Here is a 21,122-nt window from a genome sequence, read left to right on the forward strand (position 1 = left end):
ATGAACCTCATAACTGTTTCTCATTTCTACTTCAAAAAAAAACTTAACCCCTACAGTAGATCCTATATAAATACTCCCTTAATCTTTTACTTTCTTTCTTTTTTTGTTTACCGCAATAGACAGTAACTACCATCTTTATTTCACATACCCGGCCCCTGAAGGAAGCACCTCCTCGGCCTGCAGCGTGACTTGGTCTCTGGTCACTACTCGCTGCATCCACCTCCAGGACCCTTTTGTTTGCAACTTCAAACCAGTATGACTTCTGGAAAGGGAAGTACCAGGGCCGTGGGATGCCATACTGACCTGCGAACAATGAAAACAGCAGAAAACGTATTTAATGGCAAGTACAAAGGGAAAATATGGGAATTGTTGAGAAATGGTGTCCACAGCAGTGAGCCCAAATTGAACATTGTTTTCTGAAGTAAGAGTACACGCGAGTAACAGTAAGTATGCCACAAAAGTTATAGCACACTTTATAAACTGAGGAAAAGTGACTTGCAAGGCTTGTGGACATTCCGGGACCATTAAATGCAAGTTTGTTGCTGTTTCAGCCGTACCTTAAAGGAGCTTAGTGACGGTATTTTAGGTTATTTTGGCTACGTTCAAAATTACCTTTAAATTGAAGGAAAGCTGAAAATAATAAGACAGCGTCACACCAAAGAGATACTTTTAAACCATAAAAGAACAAGGATGGAGAAGATTAACACGGATTATAAACGACACTAGAAACACTGCCATCAAAGTCGTTAAACCTAGTGAGTTGTCAGTAAACCTACAGAAATCGTACCTGGCATAACAGCTTCGATGTACCATGTAAGGATACCGTAAATAACAGCGTCAACCATCATCATAACCATAGCATAACCCAAACTAAACCCATCACCTGCCACAGGACTAGAAAACAGGTTTGACCACTGGGCACCAACCCCCTGCTCTTCATACCGGGCCAAATAACTGCAGGAGAGACCAAACGAGGTCGTGGACAGCAAACTCTAGAACAACAAAGCATAAAACTTCATTTGCTTTCTGTTTGGGAAACCAGTTTTTCATGACTTGCTCATAAGTAGTATAGTACATTTACCTGGTTTAGGGTAGAGAGATTTTCACCTGAATGTCGAAACGTAATTGGTTTTGCGTTACTATGCTTAACGATTGGCTTAAAAAACTCGCGCCACTTTTTCACCCAATCATATGTAAAACCAAACCCAATGCAACTCGCTCGTACTCATTTTTCCGCGCTTCACACCAGCTACATTTTTTATTACGAGTTTTGATTGGTTCATTGGATTCCGTGTGTCCTTTCTGATTGGCTAGGGTGATTACTTTGGTTTTTGTTTTACTAAGAAAAACATTCAACATTTCACTTTTTCTAACATTTCATTTTTTTCTAACTCACCGCGGCTGCTTTCTGTCCAGTTGTCATAAATTGTTCATACCAGCGAACCACCACATAAGGAAGATAGGTGACAAAGAAGAAGATACCTCCACAAGCGGCAGCAACGTTTGCTCGCGCAAAAAACACAGAGATCAAGAAACACAGCATGATGGTAGCGGTCATGAACACAAGCAAGAAAAGGAAAATGACGATTGGGTTGCTGTGCCACAGAATCTTTCCACCTTTCAGGACAGCAACAAGCAACGAGATTGTGATGACCATCAGGGCAGAGCTGTTGATAAACCACGCAACCCAATGCACTGCATTACCAAGGCCCATGACCTAGAAATTGGAAGAAAATCACAAATCATTTCTTCATCGTGATGAATTGATGAACCCCAATATTTCTGAACTTCAAACCAAGCTCAAAATGTAATGGAAAATTGAACATTGTTCACTGACTTGATTTTGCAATTTCCCCCCTCAATATAGCAAGGATTGTAATCACGCAATAATGCAAATATGCGTAATGTCAAAGGTGTGAAAATATTGTAAGTAGCATAAGTAATCTAATTATATTACAAACTGTGTCGACAGTGCAAGTAGTGTAAGTATTATTATGTCTCTAAGTTAGTACGCGCGCTGTGATTGGTCAATTTAGCGGGCCCTATTCTACTCTTCGGCCCGCTAAAATTTAAAGCTGTTTTTGTTGGCGAAATGTTTCGGGATTCATCGCCTAGTGTTCTTAACTTTTATAGCAAGTAAAAGTTTAAAACTTCCGTTTAGTTCTGAAATTGTGTATTAAAACCTACTAACGACTTAAGAGTTACTAAAAACGATTTCAAATTGACTCGTTTTGCTCTCGAGGTGCGTCAGAAATTTGAAGCCGTTCCGCGTGAATAGAAATCGTTCCCGAACTACACAGTAGAGATATAATAAATATCTTACTAACCTCGTTTCCTCGGTCCGTACTGTTAGTTACGGATCCTCGTTTTCCCCCCATCGATTTATGGCCCGCACGCCTCACACTCGGGCCGTAAATCGATGGGGGAAAAAAAACTCGGCCCGTAACATACAGTACGGTCCGCGAACTCGGTTAGTAAGAGGTATGTACTAACCAATATCCTGTATTTAGGTGACTGAGTCGTGCGATTTAAAAGTGGATGTAATAACGTGGCAATTGAAGTTTGTGTCGTGCAATTTTCAAATCGATTTTGAAATCACGCGTATGATTTCAGACCAAACTGCACTCCACTCAGTTCAGTTAGATCCAAAATAGTTCCAGTGGCATCCTTTACAAGGGTTCGAGATAGTTGATCACTCTAGCCTGTTTCTAACCTTCATGACTTCTTTAAGCCTCAGTTCCTTCTCGTAAACGACGCCTCTGATAATCATTGCCACACTGAATATCCAGGCTAAAGTCATGAACAACGGCATTGTACCACCAATATAGCGCACAAACCTATAAACAATTACAGCAAAATAAAACGGATGCATTGGATATTGGAAACAAAACAAAAATACAACACTAGAACCGCAGACAACGACTATTGCTTAACTATTTGGCGTTTGTGCTTTGTTTTGCAGACTGCAAAGTTCTAGCGCATTCAATTATGTTTGGTAAAAAGGTAAAGTCTGCATGCGAGCCAAGTGGCCCATCAGGCCGGAGCTTATCCCGGTTTCTGTAGCATGATGCGACTAGGGGTATTTCTACTCCCCCCTGGATGGGATGCTAGTCCATCGCAGGGTTACCCCCAGCATTAAGTTCGCCGGTACCCATTTATACACCTGGGTGGAGAGAGGCACTGTGAGAGTAAAGTGTCTTGCCCAAGAACACAACACAATGCCCCCGGCCAGGGCTCGAATCCGGACCGCTCGAACCGGAGACGAGCGCACTAACCATGAGGCCACCGCGCCCCATGGTTGAGGTTGGTCATGAGACATTTGTTTTCAGGGAGGCGCGCTCGTCTCCGGATCGAGCAGTCCAGGTTCGAGCCCTGGCCGGAGGCGTTGGGTAAGACACTTTACTCTCACAGTGCCTCTCTCCACCCACGTGTATAAATGGGTACCGGCGAAATTAATCCTGGGTGTAACCCCGCGATGGAATCCCGTCCAGGGGGGAGTAGAAATACTCTTAGTCGCTTCATACTACATTCGAAAGTACATTCGACAACAGAAATATCATATGCTATAATCTAGGAATATTCACACAAATATTTGCTAAAATCGGCAGAAAAATAAGAAAATTCAGCCTCGGCCGGAAAACAATATTCTTCTGGTGTACAAATCTCTCTTTCATATGCAATTTACTTACTTGTCTTCAATATAGCATGGATAAGGGAACTCCTGTATGTACACCCCCGGCTCAGCGATGGTTTCGTTCAGCATAAGGTTCATCAAGGCTCGGTCAATAAGGTCTTGAAGGTACAGGAACCCAAAATTAAAGTATCCTTGATAACTCCACCAGTGTAAAGGGCCTGGGCGCCAGTACCTGCAGAAATGCAACGTTGGTTAACTATTAGACTGAGACTAATCAAATCTACGACTAATTTAAACTAATTAAACACTTTATGATTTATCGATGATATTTTTCTACCCTCTCAAAGAAAAAAATTTGTACAGCTCTTTGACCTGTGCACATAGAGCATTGCCTCCCTCTACGACTTTGACACTTGTGTACAGCTGTTTCCAGAAAGGTAATGCTAAAAAAGCACTAAAAAAGGCCCACGCGACAACGCTAAAAGGAACTATAGGTAGCTTTACCTTACTCTTAGAAAATGCGCTGGCCTCATGGCTTGCGCGCTCGTCCGCTCGTCCGTCCGAGCAGTCCGTGTTCGAGCCCTGGCCGGGGACATTGTGTTGTGTTATTAGGCAAGACACTTTACTCTCACAGTGACTCTCTCCACCCAAGTGTATAAATGGGTACCATCAAATTTAATGCTGGGGGTAACCCTGTGATGGACTAACATTCCATCCAGGGGGGAGTAGAAATACTCCTGGTTGCTTCATGCTACAGAAACCGGGATAAGCATCGGCCTGATGAGCCACTTGGTCCGTATGCAGACTTAACCTTTACCATAATACCTTTTGACATTGTCGCGTTCCCACTTACAGGACCAGCTTTCTCAACACAGCTGAACGCTTGAATAAATTTATATATGTCTGCTTACCACTTCCGTATTCTATCAGTTCGAGGGGTGTAATCCACATCTTGTCGTATCTTGTACTTAACAAACTTTGGAACGTCGGTCAAGTCACCCGATGAATACTCAAATACTAAGCCTGCGTGTTGACAAAAACAGGCATCTATAGTTATGCACAACTTCAAAACATTTCCCAGCATTTGGTTACATAGTGATCATGATTTCAATTTAAACAACACGGCGTATATACAGGATTGCCACAGACATTACTTATCAAGATTCCCTGACTTTTCCCTGATGAAAATACAATTTCTCTGACCAAATACAAAATGTCGGATCTAGTAGCGGCTTCTGGCGTAAGACTAATAAGTTTTCAACAAATTTTCATTCTTCATCGAGGAAGGTCATCGTTGAGATCACAGTGACCCCAAAAGTTTCTTCCAGCTTGAATGGTATTGAATCAATCGTGTTAAGGGCCCATTAACCGATCTTTTTGAGCCGTTGCTAAGGAAAATTCAGTCTCATCTAACCTCCTCATTTTTAGTTTGTTCAGAGTTATTTCATGTGTTTCAACTTTTTCATGACCAGTAACACTAGTGATGACGTCATCAGGCCACGCCCATGGTCATGTGACTAATACAGAAAAAATGCAAAGGTTCTCAGGCAAATTTCTTTTTCGGGATTTTTTTCTTTGATTTAATATTTTAATTTAAATCCTCATTACGCTATGCATCGATTTTGTTTCATTTCTAAAAGGTCAGATTTTGAGAGCATTTCAAAATATTGAAAAATTCGTAATTTTCTGAAAAAAGCATGATTTCGAAAAAGGAATGCATAGCTATGTTGTCAACGTTGACTTTAATCGAAAATCGTCGAAAAAGGCTGGATTTAATGAAAAACCGCGTTTCCTTTAGCATTTAAAGAAACCGGAAGTGCGCCCGATATCTATTGGAAGTCACCCTATCAGCGCGTGCGCAATTTACACTACCAGCGCACTTCGGTGAGATCACACAAAGCCACACGGAGTTAGTTTTTCTCTTTCTATTGCTCTTGTTTTTCTGTCTTTCTCTTATTTTGTCTTTGCTTGTACTTTTTTTGCTTTGCATTTTGTGAAACACAAAGAAAAACATCTAAAATGTATGCGAATTTGCAAGCTTTTGAGTTGCTTTTATTTTCCGTGCTCAGGCTGACGTAAGTGACCGGAAGTGAAATTTCACCTCCTTAGCAACGCGCGCGAGCGCGCGCATGAATCGGTTAATGGGCCCTTAAATTATTTCAATTTTCCCAGACTTCTCTTCAAAATATCAATTTTCACAGACTCAAGATAAAATTCCATCTCTGACCATTTCCTGACTTGTGACAACCCTGAGCGTTTGCCACGCTTACATTGTAGTGATTGAAGGTGAAAGATCTTTTGCAACGATAACCAAAACATAAAATTTCAATGCGTTGTAGATAGTGAGTAGCTTAGCAGTGTGCGGTTAACAAAATGATGGCCGTTTTTTTGCGTTTTCGGAGTGTCTGTGAAGAGGATTTAGATGAAGCTTGAACGACTAGTAGATTTATACTAAAACAATTAGATTATTCGCTCTCGATTTCTATGCGTGATAGCTGACTTGGGCTGCGCCCTCGTCAACTATCACGCGATAGAGACAAAAGGGTACGTCAAAAGCGACCATTAAAAAACTATTTACTTACTTGCAATTGTTGGTACCTCCGACGTGTTCATGGCCCGTTTCACAAGAGACTCCTCATCCTTGTAGCCCTCAAAATACTCGTGCTCCGTACATGTATAAATTCGGAGAATTGTTTGAAACAGGAAGTCAAGGTTACTCAGCAAGGCACTGGTGTTGAATGAAGGAGGAAGAATCGAGATATTTCTGCGGGAAGAATTAAATGATACCTCTGGCACTCGATCGGGCCACCTTTGATTTGCGTCATCAAAGAAGAGATCCGCTTGATCACAGACTCCCTAAAATAGACGAACACAACCAAAAATTGAGATAGTGCTAAATGTAAACAACACATCAGTTAATTAAAGAATATAACAATAAAAGTTCACAGAGAGTTAACGTTCTGTGAACAAAAAGCACTTTGTCTAAGATTGAGCTTAAAATAAAGCAAATTATTTGACACTGGTAGATATGGCATCCCCTTTGGAAAAACTAGCAGTTCACTTATTTTCTGAGGATTAACTAACTGCTCTGGGGATCGACTTTAACATTCCGACTATGATAGACTACACAGTCACATGAGGTAGAGGGCATTCCCTCGTTTCTGTCGAGTTATATGGCAACACAAGTGAAAGACTGGAGGAACGAGAAATGCAGTAGAAACACTAGCCTGCTACGCGGACGATCTTTGGGCTTGTCACGCAATCTTCCTCCCCCAGATTGCGTGACAAGCCCAAAGAGCGTCTGCGTACACAAAGGAGGCTATAGGAAAACGAGCCGCACGCGACTGCTTCTAAAGCTTTTTCAACTTCTGCTAAACTTCCACCAGTTGAAGACGCTTTCCGAAGAACTTTCTGAGTTGAAAGAGGTCCTTACATATTTGAACTCCTCGGCCAGCTCACTGTACACTCACAGTGTCCATGTCGGCTTCACGCACACCTACCCGTGCTATTGAAACCATTCCTTCAACAATATTTTCTTGCTCAGCGAGCGGAGCTCACAATACCATGTCTACATACGACGCTATTTCATCCCAATCTCTTAAAGGCAAGATAAAGTCTTTGAAAACATTTAACCAATGTAAAAAAAGTTATCAACGTTGTAATACCTCAGGCAATGGTCTCTTGAGGTAGTTATCAACATATTCTGTGATTCTCTTGTGGTTCGCTTCTGAGTTATTCACCCACCAGTATGCAAAGTCTTTTATTCGTGTGATACCAGACAGCTCATTCTTGATCTACAGAGACGAAGAGGAACAAAAAGCTTCGAATACAACAAGAACATGTGTTCAGAGGCAGCGTGGCCGAGTGGTTAGGGCGCCGGACTTGAAGTCCGGAGGTCGCGGGTTCAAGTCCCGCTCTGACCACTAAGCTGGAGTTGTTTCTCAGTAGACCCTAATTCAACTCCTAAGTCATGCTTGTAAATAGCCAACTGGTCTGCCTCCCGCCAGTTGGGAGTTTTAAGCCTATTATGTTTATTTGATATATTTGTTTCTTTCAAATTAAGTCTCATTCCTGTAAACTCATTTCCGTTTTTAGGCTCAATTCCTGCCACTCTCAAGGGTCTGGTCTACTAGCGTGGGCTCCTTTCCTGAACAGCGGCTGCTAATGGAGCCTATCCCATTTCAAGTGATATCTTTTAAGGGTCAAATAAAGCTCAAGCCACGCCAACATTGTCTCCTTTAGGGGTTTAATTCAAATTTTCCGACGACCATTCCCGACCTTCATATATGGGAGACCACTCAGGAAATTTATATTCATTCCAGGTTAGGCTTTTAAAGCCTAGGTAAGGTCAGTTGTTGTACCACAATTGCTCTGTCACCCAAAAGCGTCAAGCTAAAAGCACTAAAAGCATGCATAGCGCGACTCACCTGGCTGACAATGTAGCGAGTGACATTGTTGTCAGGAGTGTACAGAATCTTGCCTTTCAGGAACAACGAAGCGAGTTCAACAAATCCTGAATCCCTCCTGCCTTGACCAGCATTTCCAGTTACACCTCCGGCGGTGCGCACAATCTGGCCCAGGAAACAGTTACATACTGCATACTCTGCAAACAAACCAACAATACTGGTTAGGATTTTTTCAGACTACAGTCGAACCTCCACTAACGGCAACCTCTTCTCTATAGCGGCCCCTTTTTTTCTGTCCCGGCGAACGGTCCAGACATTCACTGCGATATTAATCCGGCTCTCTACCATAGCCACCTCTTCAAAACAGCAACTCCCAACTGCCAAAATAACCTCTCCACAACGGCCAGCTAATCAACGACTAACGAACGGTGTTTGCAAATCGCTATTCTTATTGTAGAAGGTCAAGAAACTAATACATGCGAAAAGTCCCGACTTCTGGAAGGGATGTATTTATTCATTCTTGAAGGTCTTGCCCAATTTTCCGACTGACAAATACGGGCTGGATTGTGGTTTGGAGCTTAATGCTAAGGTCTTTCAACTGCGTCTTAACAATGATCCATACCGCGCGTCCTGGGTCTCTATTTCTATTTGGTTTCTATTTGATTGATATATTTTGATTGTGTTACATATATATGTATATGTTTACAACAAGCATTTTTAAAAGCAAAAATGTTGCACCCCCCGAAAAAAAAACAGATGTCATATTACACCCTTGCTTCCCTACAGCAGTCACAATGGCCTCTTTCCTCTACCCCCTAGGTGGCCTTTGTGCAGAATTTCGATAGTAAATACATCCCAATGACCTCGAAAAGCAAAACCTTACCGGGTTTATAGAAACAGAAGCGTGCGCCGTCAACTGAACTGTCAAAACAACAACCCATCTGGACACATTTGTCTTCTGAAATCCCGGGCCAGCCACAATCAACCCTGCTGAGCGGATGGATAACTGAACAGGTGTCTGTAAAGAAACAAGACAGTTATAAGCGTACATGAATTCAAAGGAGCTACGTCACGTTTCGAGCATCTTGATAAGACTTTCGTCGTTTGTAATCCGTGTTAATCTTCTCCATCCGTTACCATCCTTGTTCCTTTATGTTTTTTGTTTCTTCTTTGATGTTTTTCCTGTTTTTCTATCTACGTAAACTACTATTTTCAGGCTTCCTTCAATTTAAATGTAATTGTTTACGTGGCCAAAATAACTCAAAATACTGTGGTTGATATTGGGTATTGTTACCGTGATACATGTACATGTAGACACAAACCTTGTCTACCAGTGACATTGTACTTGGAATATTCAACAGCAAGCTTGGGGCAGTTCTCATCATTATGTTTCTCCTTGTTATCTTTTCCTTCCTCACTGTCATCCCCGGCCAAGTTCATGTTCTGCGTCATATTCCAATAGTAGTCAAGAGGGTGGGACCCTGCAGACTTATAAAATGTACCATTTGGATAGCGCGAGTACCCGCACAGACCAGCCAGCAAACCAGCAGAAGCTGCGGGCAACACTCCATTAGATGTACGCCCATTTCCATTGTTTTGATCGTCGTTGTCGTCACCACTCGATTTTCTCCCACAAAGTGTTGCTTGGAAACCACCGGCCTGCATATCTTGCATAACACTAAGATAGTCCTCTGTGACTTGCTGGAAAGCTTGTAAGGCTTGGACCTGAAATAAAAGCAAGCAACATTCAGTTATTATTATCCAGTAGGTTAATGACGCTTAGTTTTGTAAAATAATATGAATGACGTTGTTTTCAGTTGATATTTTACAAAATATTTCAACTTTTCTGCACTCCATGTGTATTCATTTGATAAAATGCATTTTTAGCCTTCCTTTCTTACAGAGTCTTACTCTCTCCAGTTTCGCCTGCATCAAGAGACCGAGATGGCGGCCCGTTGAGCTCAACTATCGGCATCTACGATCTCACGGAAAAATAGGGGACTGTGAACAGTCTAATAGTGCTCCTCCCCTACCCCTCTAATGGGGCCTCATCTTTGTTTGAAATGATCACTCACCTCTTCAAGCTGAAAACTTTACTTAAGTAAACTTTTTTGTTATGTGAGATCCATGTTTTAGTATATTACTTGTATCAAGCTATGCTACTAAATGAAAGACCATTAATTATATGTCTGATCAATAAAGGAGAGGGGTGAATAGGGGTATCCGCCGCAAATCCGCCGATCCGTGTCTTCTTTTCACCAAATCCGTCGACCCGCCAACATTTTTGTTCAAATCCAAAACCACAACCACATCCAGAAACAGAAGTGTTAAAGTTCAAAGGTAAGCTGGTAAATGTGAATGCCATTGTTAATTTCGCACAAATAGTTAAGCGAAGGCAACATGCTTGATGACTATAACACGGTACAATTCCAATAACAGTCTCGCACCTGAGTTTAAATGAGCTTCATTCAAAAAAAGATTGAAATAATTTGGATGACCTCATTAACATGCCGACCAAGGCTGAAGAAAGATCTATGATCCAAATTTCGTGTAGGATCCAAGATCCAAACATCAAGACAGAAACACTCCAGAATCCACGCCAAAATTCACAGCTGATCCACGATCCACTGTGTTTTCAAAATCCACGAATCCGCTCAATTTACCACAAAAATCCACAATCCGTGCGCTTTTTAAGGCGAAATCTGTTGATCCGAAAACCTATTCACCCCCCTCATAAAGGAGACCTTACACATCTGGTTTTCCTACTTGTAATAAATTAGAAATTATTTTGTTTTTTTCTCACTACAGAGTGAATAGACAACAATACGTTATAAGTGTAACAAACAAGAACTTACATCTTCATTCAGATTTCTGACATCATCCTGCAAGGATCTTAGCAGCTTTGACAAATTCCTTTGGTGACCCTGATAAGAGACATAGCAACAACCATGATTTACTTGTTCATGACTGACAATCAGATGCTACTAATCACAAATTTGCTTCAGGGGTACATTTCATATATATATGCATGGAGAACATTGTTCAATTCTTCAACATCCCCAGGTTTAGTTAGGTAGTATGATCATACTATGCACACTTAAGCAAAGTCGCTCATGATTAGTCTGAATTGTAAAATATGTAAAATATAAAATACAAATTCCTTTAGTACATCTTCAGTTATCAATATAACTGGAGATGGACAAGAGACTGAATTCAATTTGAAAATATAAAATCTAAGTACTGCATGTGTGTTCTTACACTGATACATGTCCCAAATAATGACTTAACCATTTGGTGCAAAAGTTATCTACCCACAGATGTTTTGGTAGACATTACATGTACCTGGATATTCATCTCATGTGACATGTACAGTGGAACCCTGCCTTACAGTCACCCTGTAAATTCAGCCACCTCGTTATTACAGCCACTTTATTCTGGCTCGAACAAAAGCTCAGTCAGTCATTTTCTTATTCATAGATTGAATGCCTTTAATACAGCCACTATTAATGCGGCAAGATTATTGTAGCCAATTGGTGACCGGATTAATGCGGTTCTACTGTAACACCAATCATGTGCATGAAAAAAAAAACAGATTTAAAAGTCTTATGTCATGATTTAAAATATAATTATGCTGGGGGAGGGAGGGAGGGAGGGGATATGTGTTACCTGGTAGTCAGTGATGTTTGGCCACTTAATCTGAGTTTGAAGTTCCTTTCCAAGTTCACCAAGCACAGTATCATTTAGCTTACACAAAGCTGTCTTCACCTCAGTCTGCAATGTTCAAATAGGTACAAGAAAGGCGATTAGTTCCTTACATGTCGTCACTCATCTGGGTGATGTTGGCACTGGTAGTAATGTTGAATGTGGTAGACATGAATGTTGTATGACTGAGGTTGCTGTACAACTGTAAAAATGCTGAGTAACTTCATATAATTGACTTACTGCAAACAACAAAACCTTTTTTATATAAATAGGAGTCTTCTGGGTTACATACCACATTTCCAGGGCCATTGAGGATTTCTTGAAGATTGACAGGTGATCGAGAATCACAGATGATAAACTTCACTTCACTGCCACTAATTGTTCCTTGTGACTTTAATTCAATAACATTGTTAACAAAAGGAATAATTATATTAATTCAAGAAAATAACTTAGTCTATTAATAATTTTGTCATGAACAACTTCAAAAAGTAGCAAAATAATATGAACAGGTATGGAATACCTACATCAAAACAACAAAAAAGTTAAATGCACGACTTGCTAACATAAAGCTTGGTACCAAATTTCAAGATGATATGTAATCATGTGCACCTGAAAGATATGTCACAGTACAGCAGAATCACAGTGACCTGCAAATGTTGACTGTTCTTTTCGAAGTTTTGTATTTTCTTTCCAGTAATATCAGTTCTAAGTAACTTACTATTTACTAACTTGACCATTTGTTCTAAACATTCCACAAATTATATTTTTCTCAACTCATTAAGACATATACCTGGATTGTGCTTGCTATTCTCATCAGAAGCAAACTCCAGAACAAATTCACTTGTTGATTGTTGCTTGATGATAGTAGTGGTAGATTTCCTATTTCCAGTGGATTTCTTGGAAACCAGGACAATGATTCTTGTGATAAACTCCGATATGGCTCAACTAATCCTGCAATCTGCCAAAGAGAATCAACTAGAGCTAAATGGCTATGTTCAAACATGTTATACACTCAGTGTGTGCCACTTGCAGACTGCAGACTGCTGACTACATTAATTCATAGGCCTCAGTATATAGTACTCTGGTTAGCCTGAATATCACTCACTGACAGGTAAGCATGTTTAAGGTTAGCTCTCCGTTCTACCAGCGTGGGCTCCTTTCCTGAACAGCAGTTGGTAATCGAGTCAATTCTGTTTAAAGCAGGGCTTCTGAAATTTTACGCAGCTGCGGAGTCACGAATTTCAAGCAAGTCCGCAAAATCCCACAAACTTCACAAAAACACGCAAAATACTGCGAAAGTCGCAAGAGATCTTACCAAATACATTTTTGCACAACATATTTGAGATTTATCTTGGCTGTTGGGGCTGTTTACAAGCCATAAGCTTGCAAATTTATTGTGAGACTTCATCACTGCAACGAATAAACAACATCCCAAAACTACCTGGAGGCGTTTTTTAAGTAATGTTGTGAAAAACTGTCTGCCATTTTTTTTCCCGCGAATTTGTCTCTGAAAATCCCGCGAAATTTGACTTTTTTCCGCAACCTATCAGAAGCCCTGTTTAAGTGATATCTTTTAGGGGTCAAGTAAAGCCTGAGCTATGCCCACAATGGCCTCCTTTAGAGGTTTAATTCAAATTTTCTGATGAGCATCCTGAACCTTTTCACATGGGAGTCCCCCCACCCTGGAAATTCTGCACAAAGAGATCCATGCATAGTTAAGCAAGGCAATTGATTGAATGTAATTTTCTATCAGGTTTAGCAAATTATCCACTGTCTATTGGCAAAAATTCTGAAAATCTTATTGGCTGTGCAGACACCTACCGCAGACCCCCATGACTGTGTAGATAAGGCCTTCATAGCAAGCATGTGAAGAGAACCTTTACAGTAACATACATATGTACATGTATCTGTACCCACCTTTTGTACATTCACTGTGCTGTTAAAAAGCTCAGCTACAACCCTAGGGCTAAGCTTTGTGGTCTTGTACAGAAATTCCTGAAACTGAGCAGGATCCTTCAACAACTTATCCAAAGGGACAGCTGCAAAAATAACAAAAATAACATTATATTAATTTAATCATTTACATGTAATGCTTTGTGTGTATGATCATGACACTACTCCAACTGGTATAAACCTTCCTCCCCTGGAGCAAAGGCTAGTCATTGCAGGTTACTTGTTGCACTGGGTCTGGTTACCCCTTGGCTACAATCTGCCGACACCCATTTAAACTCTTATACTGTATGTGATTAGATGTATCTTTGCATGGATACAAACATGCACAACATACACAGACTGTAATTGTTTTACTGGCTAAAAGGAAGGACCTGGATCCCAACACCTATTTTCTCACACACTGCTGGGAGCCATGCCAAGCCGAACCACACAGCCTGACCTTTACTAACATAAGAACATACTTGTCTTACAATGACACAAAAAAATGTCTAGAGAATAATTTCACCTCAACTTAACACATTCTGCAAGTACTTCATGGGTGTGAAGGTGGGGCATGTCAGGCAATGGCGGATGGCAAAACAAAAACTGAAACCTTACACAAGCCACGTGACCTGAAAACCCCCACACACATGTACCCAGACTCCCAGCTGTGTGTGAGAAAAACGTTTTCCCCTTCTTTCGTTCCTCAGCCAACAGAAAACCACACCTATGAGAACAACCAAGTCATCCACACAGTGGACTACTAGGAGACCCTTTTTTGTAGGAGTCATTGTGGTGTAATATAATGCCAGACTTAAGTGTTGTCTCCGGAATTAATCATAATTATTACTTATCAGAAGAGCAAACTGATCAGCATGGCAGTCTGATGTACCTACTGGAGTGAGGAGCAATAATGATGATGATGATGATGACGGCGACAACGACGACAACGACAATGAAGATGATGATGATAGCAAAATGTACATTACAGTAATTTAATCAAGACTTGGCAAATTAGATAATCTCTTACGACAAATCTCTGAAAATGTACCTGATAAGTTATATCCATTCCACTGCACTGGCCTCGAAGAATTATTCATCAAATCATTCCAAAGTTTTGAATCTGCCGTGAACCTTCCGTAATCTTCATTGATTCTTAAAAGCCGTTCCTGGAGGCTGGTGTTTGTTAAAAGAGGGAGGGCATCTTCAAATAGTCTACTTAAACTGTAGATTAAATTAAAAAATCAGTGTTAAAACTTTTAATAACCAACAGTTTGATACATGTGTACGTTGACTGTTTAATCTACCTGATAATACCTGGCTATATTAAGATCTAGATAAGTTAAAATTATACAGATGCACAGACGGATGGGTGAATGGATGGGGTCCAGACTGACTGACCGACCGACCGCCTGACTGCCTGACTGAGTAACTAACATACTGACAGTGTAACTTGCAGATGGACAGATGGAAAGACCAACTGAATTTTCTCCCCCAACTAGTTATTTTCCTCCATAAGGAACAAACAAATGAACTTTTCTTTGGTTTAATGTTCTTCACTATTCAATTTGGCTTCGGCTACCATATGCTTTTTAATAAGTACTGCAAACATCAGTACTTATTAAAAAGCTAATATTGCCAGATAACACAGAACACGTTTTAGCATGTAGGAATGTTGACAGATAGGACTGTTTAGTGCAATATTGGAACAATGTTCTGAGCCTTGTGGTATGAACAATGTACCTGGAACTCCTTAGATCTGGCAATCCATTCAGTATCTCACTGGGATCATTTGTCTTTGTGCTTTTGAAGTCGCACAAAAAAGACCTTGCAAATGGAAAAAGCCCAGCAGATGGGAGGGCACGTGGCCGATATATACCTAAAAAAATACAGAAAAAAAAACAAGTGAGGATGTTTGGTCCCATTGTTTCTACGAATCTTTGCTGTGCAACATAATTCATGTAACAACATGCCGCGTCATACCTCTTGAAAGCGCAAGCTAAAGGAGTATAAGCAAGTACATAGGGCTTGATACTGGTTGCATTAATTTCACCTGTAGTTTAATCTGAGACCCCCTCTTTTTTTTCCTATTTTTGAATGTAGATGGGACAGACTACATGCAATATGACAAGGTTAATGTACATTATTAATACATAATTCTTTCTCAAGGCCTTAATTCTAACTCAAGGAACAACATCTCCTAACAGACTTAGTTGTGTTAAATCGAGCATGTGTTTCCTGATCTCCATATAAATTTCACTAAAATGCAGCTTCTATTATTGCTGATCAATACTGTGGCGGTAAGCTAAGATCATCTTAAAATAAAAAAAATAAAAATACATGGTCTTCAAAACAAGAACAGTAAACACCCCCATCCCCTATTTTTTCTTTGTAGGAAAGTTAAGTTCATCTTTATCTTACTGCATGGCATTTTTAAAAAAAAAAACTCTGTGTGGGAACATTTTGGGTGCAAACATCCTAATGTAAACATAATTATTTTTTTTAAAAAATGCATGACAATGTCATGAATTTTCATTCAAATTAGGCAGGCTCAGGTTTTCTACTTACTGGCAGGAATATTTGTAGCACCATAATTTTGACGATTTCGTACAGCAACCAGAATTATGAAAAGAACTAATGGCCACACTATTTCCACAACATTTCTTAGCTGAAATAAAAAAAGAGCCAGTTAGTGCACCAGCATAATAAGTCAGTGGTAGGTAGGTAAAGTCTGCATACAAGCCAAGTGGTCCCATCAGTGTGGAGCTTATCCCAGTTTCTGCAGCATGAAGTGACCTAGCATTTTTACTCCCCCCCCCCCCTGAATGGGATGCTAGTCTATCGCAGGGTTACCCCCCAGGATTAAGTTCATTGACCAGTGCCCAACTTTCCACACCTGGGTGGAGAGAGGCAGGGTTCATGAGAGTAAAGTGTTTTGCCCAGAAGACAACACAATGTCCCCGGCCAGGGCTCGAACCCGGACTGCTCAATCCGGAGACGAGCGCACTAGCCATGAGGCCACCGAGCCTCCCTAATATGTAAGTGATGACTAAACAGATTTATTGGACATTGGACTGAAATGTGTGAGTGTGTGATGTACGTGAAACTGAACAACAAGACTCCTGTAAAGCAAAATTATCTAGTAATCTTATCATTAGCATAAAATTGCCAAAATTCAATAAATTTTAAATAGATCTGTACTGCACAAGAGCTTGCAAACTCATCCACTGCCTGAATAAATGTATTTAATATTTATTTTTAACTGCTCAGGGGATCTTATTAAGTTTGTATGCAGGAGATAAGTGGTGAAGGGCTTACATGTATTCTGCTAGAGGGGGAGGGGCTTATGACCCTGGTATTTTGTTGTTGCCAGAAAAGAAGGGTCTACATGTATAAACAACAGAAATTCTCAGTTGCAAGGATAAAATGATGGTATTTTATGGTACTAGTACACACTAACAATGGCACAGTTGCTAATTCAATTCTTTACATCAATTACCTACAAGATCACTGAATTAAATTAAAATTATCTTTTCTTTTTTGATGCATTTACAGTACCGCCTGAAAGTATTAACCCATTTCCCGCGTTCTCGCCGCGGGGCCTCCACGCGTCATTGACGCGGTATTCCCGCACTCGACCTCGTCTTTACTAGGTAAAGCCGAGGACAGCATTCGTCCTGCCGCGGCAACGTTTGGACGAGGTATTACCTCGGTAAAGAAGACGCGTGAGGTTTGGATAGCAATTTGTTTCTGTTTCTTCGCGACAAAGCGTGCTTGAATGCTCACTCTTGAATCTCCGCCGTTTCATCCCAAAGAAGCATTTGACAAAGCCGATCATTCATGTCAGTTACAAGATTGATAACACAAAAAAACATTTGGTAGCTGCATTGTGTGAACTACACCAAAAATATCTGTAACTTGGTAAAATATAGTGTCTCAGTTCTCAAACGCTGTGTTTTAAAAGCATTCCATTTTGCCGAGAAGACCGCGACAGAGCGATGATGTGTTCGCTATTTCATGTCCACGCATCATGCAAACGACCGGGAAACGACTAAATGCTCAAGGCCGGAATGGCTCTGAAATTCACTTTGATGAGAAGATACCGGGGCAATACATTTAACTTCAATTCCGATTTATTTTGTTGTCATAATACCATGCGTACTTCTCTGTTTATATGCGCTGCGCTTTGTAGCGGGCAGTTACAAAATCGGGTCAACTCCGATCGCTGATTTACTAGTAAATAAAAACGGCAATTGCTGTTTATGCCTTCTTGTATAGCTGTCATCGAATCAGCGATCCGAGTTTTTCTGGTCCAAGTTTGTCTTTGGTTCCTTGCAGCCGATCGAGATGTAAATTAACTGTAATGTTCGTGGAACCCTCTTCAAGTTCAAACATTTTCTCACGAGACCAAACCATGAGTAAGAGAAATCTTCATCGGCTTTTTCACATCTACCTGTTTAATAACAGCCCTCCAAACGTAACATAACTTTAATAGCACAAAATGAAAGCAAGAACGGATCGTAAAACCAACCCGACATTTATCGCTCAGCTCGTTTTGCTTGACTGCGTCGGTGACATGTGATCAAAACATATGTGAAACTACATCGTCAAACAAAGTCTTTTGATTTCAACATGGTCTGCACTTCGGAGTGTGTAAAATTAAGAATCTTAGTTCTCTTTAGACTAAATTTCAAAGTGTGCCATTCATAAACTCGTGAGTGTTTTGCAATTCGAAAGCCTATCGGTCGATCAATTAGCCGCTTTGTAATTCGTCAAATTACTTTGTGGCAACCAATGAAATTCGCCTGGTCCCACGGGATACTTGCCGCTGAGTTTATCGCGAACGAGACGGTGGATAAACAATGGTCAAAACAGCTTTTGGCTTTAAAGCAAATGCGATATCTTATAAGATGTATTTCGGCCACTGTCTTCATTGAGAGCTCAGCAGGAAAGTAACAACCTTAATAGGTGGTCGCGATAAGGCTTGTTATTTGGCTTGTTACAATTCTGATCAAAATGTTGGAAAAAGCTCAAAAGTTGCTTTGCCGACAAAAGACATGCCGCTATTTTCATATTGAATTCCACGGTTTTTTGGAAGGGTTATAGTATAGTAATCTACGCATTTTTTGGTATCAACTGTTTTCTTTTTTATCTTTTACCTTTCAAAGAGTTTCAGTGTGTACGTAGTTTCTCCCGCTTCGTTCATCTGTATCTCCAAATGTTAGAATCATACCGGTTTGATTTCCACTGATTCAAAGAATTTATTAATAAGTGTTTTTTCGAGCGGCGACTGTTCTTTATTCCTGACGGCATTCAACACATGTAATCTTCCTTTAGGCAAAGATTCCTACAGGGAAATAAATTATTCGCCTTTATACACTTGATCAAAAGGAGAATCGAAACCTTTCACCAATTTAGGCTGGTAGATTTTCTTTAACATTTCACGTGACCTTTCGCGGAAATCAGATGCTTCATGTTTGATTTCCACTGATTCCTGACTTCTGCTGTTTCCAATACTAAATCACGAAGTTGTGTTACTACTTTCCATGCATCGATTTTAAAATTTAAAAAAAAAAAAAACGAACTAGATGACGAACAGTTACATTTTACCTGAAACTGGTAACGTTTAGCGAGTTTAGCCGCATATTGCGGATTAACGCGTTGTTGAGTTCGGCAGTAGTAGACCGCTCCATCCAGTTGCCGCTCTAATCAAGTGACTTCCAAAAACCCTGCGAACCCTATTAAAACGGCAACGAATAGCGTCGTCAAAGTTCGTAAAAGCGCTTACTAATAGTCAGCACATGTACATTTCGAAAGAGCGAAAACAAACTAGAGGATAGGCATTTACATGTTAACCGTTCGACTTTCCATCGAGCGTGTTTCTTGATTCCGGATTATGATGGAGTTTACAAGCAACGTTGATGAAAAAATGCCACTCTACTCGATACACATACATTACTTCCCCGAGGTTTTACCTCGTCTGTTTTGCCGCGGTATTTTTTCAATTGGGGTCGCACTCGTCTTTACCGCGGTGCTCCATATTTTCACCCGCGGTGGACGCGAGGTGGGAGCACGCGGCAAAGACGAGGTTTTACCGCAACCTGATGGGTCCATAGTCTCAGGCGGTACTGTACGTCAATTAGGAGATCAGAAACTGCCATCATGAACAAAAGAAGCCCATCCAAAAACAAAGACATTGTTGCAACTGAAAATAACAAACCACACCATACAGTAGGACTAATAAGATATGAATTTTTTATACACCTCATTAACTGGGTTACTAATTTTACACAATAAATAGCTGCCTACTAGTCATAAATTAAAACAACTTTATTTTGTAATATTGTGTAATTGGGAATTCTTGCTTGTTAAAAAGCCCATTTTAATTTCTGTTTTCTATGTTTTTATTGGGTCAAAGAACAACGAGTGGAAGTTTAGGAGAACAAGAAATGTGTACACTGCACCACATGTTTTGAGTTCTCCTAAATAAAATTATCAGTAGTGCAATAGGAACATAAAGAAAACTGATTTTTTTTTTATTTCTTTTCAAAAAAATATCGTGAGCAAAAGGAAGGAAAATTGTCAATTGACTGTGATTATGAAAATGTAAATTATCTTTTAATGGCCTCAACAGCTTGCACTAGGTTTAAAAGTTCTGTGTTGCCATAGAGCAACAGGAAAACAGCTTAAAGGGGTACTGTCACCATTTTTAGCATGATTTTGGAAATCTCAAAAACAAATATCGATCACCGGAAGTTGAGCAATAATGGCTTTATTTTGTAGAGCAGAACTTGAAAAATTAAGAAGTGAGGATGGCTAACGATGGCGAGGAGGGAAACAGATTGCGATCTGGATTTTTGAAAAAGCATCAGGATGTCAGTTTTTCAAAGGTTCAAGTTTGGCTCAAAAATCAGTGAAATTTTGCAAAAATGTTGTTGCAGTGTGGACTTCCTTCTAGAAATTGCTTTTAATCATTTAGTTAGAACTAATTAAGTTCTTATAACATAAATTTAGGGACCATTTTGTGAATTTATAACAGTTCTAAGCAAATATATCATGACAATGTCCCTTTAAGTGTGCACTTTTACAAGGTGTTTTCTAGTTTTACATTCTTAATGTCAATCCTTACGTTAACTGGCACAATCTCCATGTGCACCTATCAGAGCTCAGCTTGCAAATCGTAATTAAGCCATAATTCCAAGAAACTTGCATTAATATTTAAGTTCATTTTAATTTTGCGATTGATTTAATACAGACTTACACATATAATTTCCAATCAGGCTTTCTATTAATAAAATTATATTGCATGTAGAAATGAGAAAGAACATATCAAATCCTTTAAAGCAGCTGGATAATAAAAAAGAACATATGTACAACAAAAGCCTCAAGAAAAATTCACGGAAACACAAACATTCAGAACCATTCTGTTGCAATTTAACATATTTATC

General features: G+C 40.0%; 1 protein-coding gene across 1 annotated transcript in view; it reads right to left on the reverse strand.

The window, feature by feature from the left end:
• LOC110063183 (phospholipid-transporting ATPase ABCA1-like) overlaps positions 1-21,122 on the reverse strand; it is a 43,362-nt gene that overhangs the window by 20,483 nt on the left and 1,757 nt on the right. The window contains exons 3-21 of the mRNA XM_089287543.1: positions 16,243-16,342; positions 15,418-15,553; positions 14,726-14,898; positions 13,660-13,781; positions 12,533-12,700; positions 12,035-12,133; positions 11,707-11,811; positions 10,896-10,964; positions 9,363-9,765; positions 8,924-9,058; positions 8,062-8,237; positions 7,300-7,428; positions 6,217-6,490; positions 4,546-4,657; positions 3,690-3,866; positions 2,714-2,837; positions 1,397-1,717; positions 788-992; positions 149-303 (exon numbers count right to left, since the gene is read on the reverse strand). Coding sequence (XP_089143669.1) covers positions 149-303; positions 788-992; positions 1,397-1,717; positions 2,714-2,837; positions 3,690-3,866; positions 4,546-4,657; positions 6,217-6,490; positions 7,300-7,428; positions 8,062-8,237; positions 8,924-9,058; positions 9,363-9,765; positions 10,896-10,964; positions 11,707-11,811; positions 12,035-12,133; positions 12,533-12,700; positions 13,660-13,781; positions 14,726-14,898; positions 15,418-15,553; positions 16,243-16,342 — 3,183 coding nt within the window. The remainder of the gene's footprint in view (positions 1-148; positions 304-787; positions 993-1,396; positions 1,718-2,713; positions 2,838-3,689; positions 3,867-4,545; positions 4,658-6,216; positions 6,491-7,299; positions 7,429-8,061; positions 8,238-8,923; positions 9,059-9,362; positions 9,766-10,895; positions 10,965-11,706; positions 11,812-12,034; positions 12,134-12,532; positions 12,701-13,659; positions 13,782-14,725; positions 14,899-15,417; positions 15,554-16,242; positions 16,343-21,122) is intronic.

Source organism: Orbicella faveolata, unplaced genomic scaffold (genome assembly GCF_042242905.1).
Source record: "Orbicella faveolata isolate gen_17 unplaced genomic scaffold, um_ofav_v1 contig_14, whole genome shotgun sequence".
Taxonomy (NCBI): domain Eukaryota; kingdom Metazoa; phylum Cnidaria; class Anthozoa; order Scleractinia; family Merulinidae; genus Orbicella; species Orbicella faveolata.